The 6,475-nt window shown below is 52.5% G+C and overlaps 1 protein-coding gene across 10 annotated transcripts in view; it reads right to left on the bottom strand.

Moving 5' to 3' along the window:
- LOC113210402 (uncharacterized) overlaps window positions 1–6,475 on the bottom strand; it is a 36,672-nt gene that overhangs the window by 12,385 nt on the left and 17,812 nt on the right. The window contains exons 2-10 of one of the 10 annotated variants that reach the window (XM_026428388.2): window positions 4,204–4,387; window positions 3,997–4,123; window positions 3,582–3,725; window positions 2,930–3,495; window positions 2,721–2,858; window positions 2,381–2,608; window positions 1,905–2,301; window positions 1,637–1,828; window positions 13–1,555 (exon numbers count right to left, since the gene is read on the bottom strand). The exons of 1 other annotated variant lie outside the window; for it this stretch is intronic. In XM_026428388.2, coding sequence (XP_026284173.1) covers window positions 1,404–1,555; window positions 1,637–1,828; window positions 1,905–2,301; window positions 2,381–2,608; window positions 2,721–2,858; window positions 2,930–3,495; window positions 3,582–3,725; window positions 3,997–4,123; window positions 4,204–4,359 — 2,100 coding nt within the window. In that variant the 5' untranslated portion in view covers window positions 4,360–4,387 and the 3' untranslated portion in view covers window positions 13–1,403. Of the gene's footprint in view, window positions 1–12; window positions 1,556–1,636; window positions 1,829–1,904; window positions 2,302–2,380; window positions 2,609–2,720; window positions 2,859–2,929; window positions 3,496–3,581; window positions 3,726–3,996; window positions 4,124–4,203; window positions 4,388–6,475 lie in introns of those variants that run through there. 8 more of the 10 variants (XM_052268306.1, XM_052268308.1, XM_052268307.1 and 5 more) reach the window with 8 other exon arrangements.

The raw sequence follows: 6,475 nt of genomic DNA, 5'->3' as shown, positions 1-6,475 counted from the left end.
CAGAATTTACAATTAAAACATTTCATTTGTTGTTTATTTACAAGAGAGATAAGAGGGGGTCTCTCAAGACACATTATATATACTTGATACAGGCACATACTCACAGTCTTTGCAAAGACACAGTGTCTTAGGGCACTATAGTGGAAGACAAATTAGAACAAATACAGCAAAACACTTAAAATTTCTGTTAGGGGTAAATTTTTAAAATTCAGTTGATTTCCAGCACAAAATAAGATACATTGACTCATATCAAGGTAAGAAAAAATTTGTGCCAGCAGGTACAGCAAATTTGTTCTAGTCTAAAAAATAATTCATAAATTATCATGCTATTGCTATAAATACTGTTCTGGTTATACCACCTTCCACTTCAAACAGATACACACTTAACATAGGAGTGGATATAGTCAAAGAATTTTCAATATACATAAAATGATTCTACTTTACTCAGAGCAAATGACTCTTTTAAAAAAGATATATACTGAACATTACAGTTAACTCAGCCTCTCTTTTACAAACATGCATTCATGAACACCAACACACCTTTCATAAAGAAAGAAAAACTACTTTTACAACAACTTGCACACACAATAACTCACACATACAGGATTCGTTAAGAAAATATGTAAGATCTAAAAGTAGACAACATTGATTTTATTATAACTAACATTTAACTGCCCTCACTTAAATAAAGCTACTGCTGGGTTAAAGGGAGTTAATTGTTTGGGCATTGAGCAAATGGAATGATTTTCAGAGAGCAGTTTATCAATTTTCCATTGCTTATTATCAGAAACTGCCGCTCATTCACTAACAGGTGAATCAGCAATAGTGAGCCTGCAGCCCATTTAGGTGTATCAAATTCACACATCACATACATTATGTGCAAGGGTATTCTTGTTCAGGAAAAATTGTTTCATACTGAAGGATCAACCAGCAACGAAACAATAATACAATCATCCACATTCACTGCAACATTCTAATGAAAATTCTAAGGTCAAAATTTACAACAACAAAAAAAGGGGGGAAAAAAAACTTTCATCCAAGAGACATGTCATTTTTATGTCAACATGATGCCAATAACAAATTGACTGCATGTTGACTTTGTTGTTTTGTGATGGTAACCTTAACATAAACACCAATTATTTTTCAAAAGAAGCAGATTTTTTTTTAATCAAGAAATTCTAGTGCTATTGCTAGAACAATCCTTACATCACAGAGAAATAGTCAGGGTATGGTTTGTGGAATGAACAATAATCTCCAGAAAATGCAAATACTACCATGATTCAAATGATAGTTCACATTACTTTTTCTCATAAATGAAATAGATTCCAATGATAAATCTAACAATATACACTATACATCACAATTACATGACTTCTGCATGATTTATTACTTTGTCATTTAGTTCAGCCTTCCATTGTTTCACTTTGTCTTTTTGATGAGCGTTTGCACCACAAATATACATACTCCACTATCCATGCTAGCAGCCCAAGAGTCATTAACACAGACTGAGCATGGATGAAGATGGGATAGCTTCCTGTGGCATCTCGAATAAGACCTATAAACCAAGACCCATCAAATAACTCATTCAATTCCATTCACATACCACGTAGAAACCCAGCAAATGATTTATACTCACCAAGAATTGGTCCAAGTGAGACAACTGTTATGCCTTTTGCTACCATGTTGAGACCTACAGCAGCTGGCAATTTGTCTAGTGTAACACATTCTGCAACTGTCAGCTGGTAATTGATAAGTGTTGCTCCTCGGCAAAAACCGCAGATGACTAAAGATGTCATGAGTGGAGCCCAAGATGTCTGTTCAGCCATCACTGAAAAGTACAAGTTTATATAAAACCACGTTTAATGCGTCTCCATTTAAAATCAAAGTTTTAGTGGAGCTTATACCTGATCTTGATATAGTCAGAAAAATGCAAGCAACAAAAAACAAAGTTCGTTTTTTGTACTTCACTCTGTCACAAATGGGAGGTAAAATGAGGCGAGCTAGGATATCAGAGAAAGCACTCATACTAAGACAGAGAGCAGCATCGGCTTTGGTATGACCCATATCAACAAGGAAAAATGGTACAACCATTTTGAAGTGCAGTTCTGCTACCCAAAAAAGTGACAATCCTAAAGTTATATTCAAATACGTAGAATCTTTGAGGAGGTCAAGGTCCAAGAAATTTGATACCCGTTTCCAACAAGAAATATGGGTATCCTGATCTTTATCGTTGATATTGTCATGGGAGCCAATAATTGTGTTGTTGTTTTGCATGGATCGATGAAGGTCTTGAGTGGAAGCCTGTAATTATTCAGTGTCATGTAATGAACACAAAGTATATTGGGCAAACATAAGAAAGAAGTGTTAGGCTTGAACTCACTGCTGCAGCTATAGCCAGAAGACTTCCAGTAAGATCCATACTGCTTGCAGATATTATTGAAGCTTTTCGAATTCGCGTTGATGATACAGCTCGAGTCATTCCTGGCATACCAGCACGACTCAACTTTCGTCCTGTTGTCTCCTCAGGTCCCATACTTAACCAAGATACATTACGAGGAATGCCATAATGTGTTCGGGACAATTTCCTTTCATTTGTTACATCAGCTACCTACGGAAGAAATTTAAAAATTATGTTGTGATCTCACGTTGTGTGTTTTCTTTTGTACAATTGTGAGGCAGTGTCGATACAACGCACCGTGCTATTAAAAAAAAATACTTACTGACATGGACACTACTGAAGTGTTTCTTGGTAAACCATGTCTGCCTGCAGGCACTCGCCTTGGCCCGTGATCCTCCATACTGAGAATGGACGCATTACGAGGCATCGCAGGTTGCGAAAGCTTCCGACTTGGGTAGAGCTGAGAAGAAAAATAAAAAGTCAGTACCATTCGTCTCATTTTGGAGGGGACTTCCCTTTTGATTTACTCACATGAGGCTCCGAATCCTCGAGGCTGGCCTTGGAAGTGTCAGTGGGAGCAGCGGTTACAGAGAACTTCCTCTTTGGGTCGGAGAAGATCTCGAACGCCAGGCCACCCCCTTGCGACACGGTGGAGGTCTTCCTCTCGTTGTTCTGCGCGCGGATGGTGAGCTGGTACGCCTCCTCGTCCTCCTCCACGAGGGTGAGCTCGATGCGAGGCCGCGCCAGCAGCGGGATGGCAGACTCTCTGATCATGATGGGTGGCTCGTCCTGCTCGTCGCCGTGGTCCTCGAGGTCAAGGTGGATGTCCTGGTCGCAGGGCTGGACGGGCACGAGGTGCCACTTGGCCGGCTGCAGCAGGAAGGCGCCGGCCAGCCCATTGAGCGCCACGCCGCCGAGGACTAGGAGTGCGCCGCGAAAGCCGAGCTCGTCGAGGAGGTAGCGGACCAGCAGCGGGGCGAGCATGAAGCCGAACGCGGTGCCGGCCATGCTCAGTCCCACGGCCTGGCCGCGCCGCGCCTGGAAGTAGTGCGACAGCGACACGAACGTGGCCGCCGAGGAGAAGCCGACGCCCAGGCCTGCGGGGCAGCGGAGCACGGAGACGGTCAGGAGGTGCACAAAGGACAGACCGAGGCCGAGGGGCGGACACGAGACCCCAACTCACCTATGAGCACCGAGTACGTGGCGATGATGTGCGCCACGCTGTTGGCCGGGACAGTGGCGAGGATGCCGATGGCCACCAGCAGCGCGCCGAAGAACGCAACCTTGCGGTACGAGTATTTTCGGATGAGCGGGCCGGCGAACAGGCCTGTGGACGGAACAGGGACACATTACACACATATTTCACGACGTCAACGTGGAGGCGCGGAGGCTCCGGGGGGAAGTCCCTCGGCCGCCGCCGCGCCGGTCGCTTCCAGGGACGCCAGGGACAGTGCGATAATAAATCTGCAGCGGCAGGGCGAAGGACGCGCGGCGCGCGGGTCACAGTGCACCGGGGACCTCCGGGCGCCACTTCCGGTCCGGGCCACCGGTTCCGAACCAGGAACCGCCAAACCTCCTGCCGAAGAGGACGAGCTCACCTGAGAAGTTGATGAGGGCGTCCTGCGCGCTCACGATGATGGCGGCGCCGGTGGTGGCCACCTCCAGCTTCTTGAGCAGGTCAGCGAACAGCAGCCCGAAGGACGGCTCCAGCGACCGGGTGGCGAGCTGCAACAGAGGGGCTTGTACTGGGACCAGGTCGCCGACGCGGATGTGATCCCCGCAAAGGTAGGCGATGAAGTACTCACGTTGACGATGCCAACCCCGAGGACGACCATCCATCCCCAGCCGCCGTCGGGCGCCCGCATGACGGGCGCCTCCTTGGCGTGCGCCGCCTCCCCGGCGCCGTCCTGGGCGTCCGGGCCGCCGCTCTTGCGGACCGAGCCGCGGGCTGCGGCCGTCATGGTCCAGCGGGGCTCGCGTCACCGTCACCTGCAACAGGAACAAGTGCACGGTGCAGTCAGTCGAGCAGTGCGGGGCGCGGGCGGCGCGGGCGGCGCGGGCGAGAACAAGAGGAGAGCCTCGCCGGTGTGCGAGCGAGTCAAGGTTGCCTCCGTCGCGGTCTTTTTGCGTCACGACGTCGGCCTGGCCCGCGGCTCGCGTCACGGTGGCGGAGGAGGAAAGCGCAGCGCGCGCTCCGAGTGAGCCGCGTCCGCGTCCTGATGGCGGAGCTCATAGGAAGGAAAGCACCACGTCATACGGAGGCCGTGGGCGGGTAGAGGGGAAACTGACGAAGGGGGGAAATGACGACTCTGTCTGGTCCTGCTGTCTCCATACACCATCGTCACCGCCTCTACCCGGTCCGTTACCTCGCGCTGTATTCCGCCTGACAACCAAAACAGCCGAGGACCCCCCCCCCCCCAAATGTACAGTACACATCTTCTTTGCGTCTCCACACGTCTGCTCGCTCCGTCTCCGCTGCCGGTCGGGCATCTATCAATCTGCTCGCCCAGCTGATCAAACCGGGTCGTGAAGCTCTGGAGCCGGTCTGGTCTGGAGCGGGCGGCGCGAGCCGCGGGAGCAGTCTGCGTGGCGTCGGCCGCCCGAGCGAGGTGATTTGTCCATTACACTGAAGAGGAGGCGTCGGCGCTGGCACGCGCGCAATGCCGTGCGAGACGAGGAGGAGCAGGGCCGCCGATACGGGACATGAAGCATCAGCGGAAAGGGTTGAGGTGTGAGGTGGGGTGGGGGCGGCTCCCCACCCACCACCCTCCGCGGCGCGCCTGTCACGGCGCAGGAAACTTCCACGCACGGCGGAAGCGAGGCGACAGCACGTCCCGTCCTGACGGACTCCAGCGCGGTGGTCTTATGTTTCAGCGCGCCACTTTGGGCCCTCACGCCCCAGCACGCCACGCCACGCCCCAGCACAACATTGCATATCGGACCGCCGTTGCGCCACCCCGTCAGTCACGTCTGGTTTTCTGCGGATCAAGTCGGAAGTTTCGCGGGCCTTGACGAGGGGGAGGTGGGGAGCCGAGGAGGGTCCTAGATGCTGTGCTTGCTCGTGTGCCGTGCCGTGGCGTGTTGTGGTGCGGCTCGCTGGCCTCACCACCACCACGTTCTAGCCGCGTGGCCGTGCCGCTCGCCGGCTACTTTCTCGGTAATCACTGGTTACTTGGCGATCAGGTGATCGCGGCGGAGCCCCCGCCGCCCCAGGCCGCCTCGCCCCACTGCGGCCTGTGTGCGGTTTGCGTCAACAAAAGACGGCGACCGCGTGCGAAACGGGCCCAGTTCGAACGCTCTTATCGAGCCAAACGACCCCCATTAGCATTTAGAAAGGTAGTCCGGGCGATATACCACTTTGCGAAAATTTCATTATATGAACCGGGAGCTCCCGAGCCCCCTAAACTGGGCCCCAATCACCCCACAGCGACGACGCATTGAGCCGGCCCGCCAGACGTCCGGGCGGCCACCCAGGGACCTTCGGAAAATCACAAGTGGCCGTCCTCCGTCCTCTCCTTACAACAGCACACATTCTCCGGCCAGCCCCGCCCGCCCCTCGGCGTTAGGGACGGCCCCTCCTCCCGGCTACTCTTGCCACACATGGGTTGCTGACGTGACGGGCGTCGATCAGGACGTCGATGCCCAGGGAAGTTCCACGGAAAGGCGGGGCAGGCCAGCAGTCCGCCGCCGACCCCGTTTTCTGGAGAATAATGACTGGAGAACTGGAGTGTGCGGGTCCGCGCGTCACAGAGGACGCCCAGCTCTTAGACAAAGAAGGCCCAGCTCATCGTCAGCCCAGTACCCACCAGCAGCCGTGGGGGCCGCCACCCGTCAGCTGACCGGCCGTGTCTATTTTTACGCTATTTTGACGGCCGCGAGGGCCTCGTTGACCGCCGCCGGCGTGGCGCTACACTGCCCCACCACTTCCCCCTGCTGCTGCGGGGGGGCACAGCCTAATTGAAGGATCAATTGCCTTGTTCACGCAGAGTACTGCTGTGCGGTCGGGCAGCCGCGCCCTCCCTGTAGACGAACAAACGACATGGTCCAGACCCCACAATGTCTCCGCAAATAATACTA

The sequence above is a fragment of the Frankliniella occidentalis genome, unplaced genomic scaffold (assembly GCF_000697945.3).
Source record: "Frankliniella occidentalis isolate FOCC.00 unplaced genomic scaffold, Focc_3.1 Scaffold66, whole genome shotgun sequence".
Taxonomy (NCBI): domain Eukaryota; kingdom Metazoa; phylum Arthropoda; class Insecta; order Thysanoptera; family Thripidae; genus Frankliniella; species Frankliniella occidentalis.
This window is presented reverse-complemented; position numbering and strand designations above follow the sequence as displayed.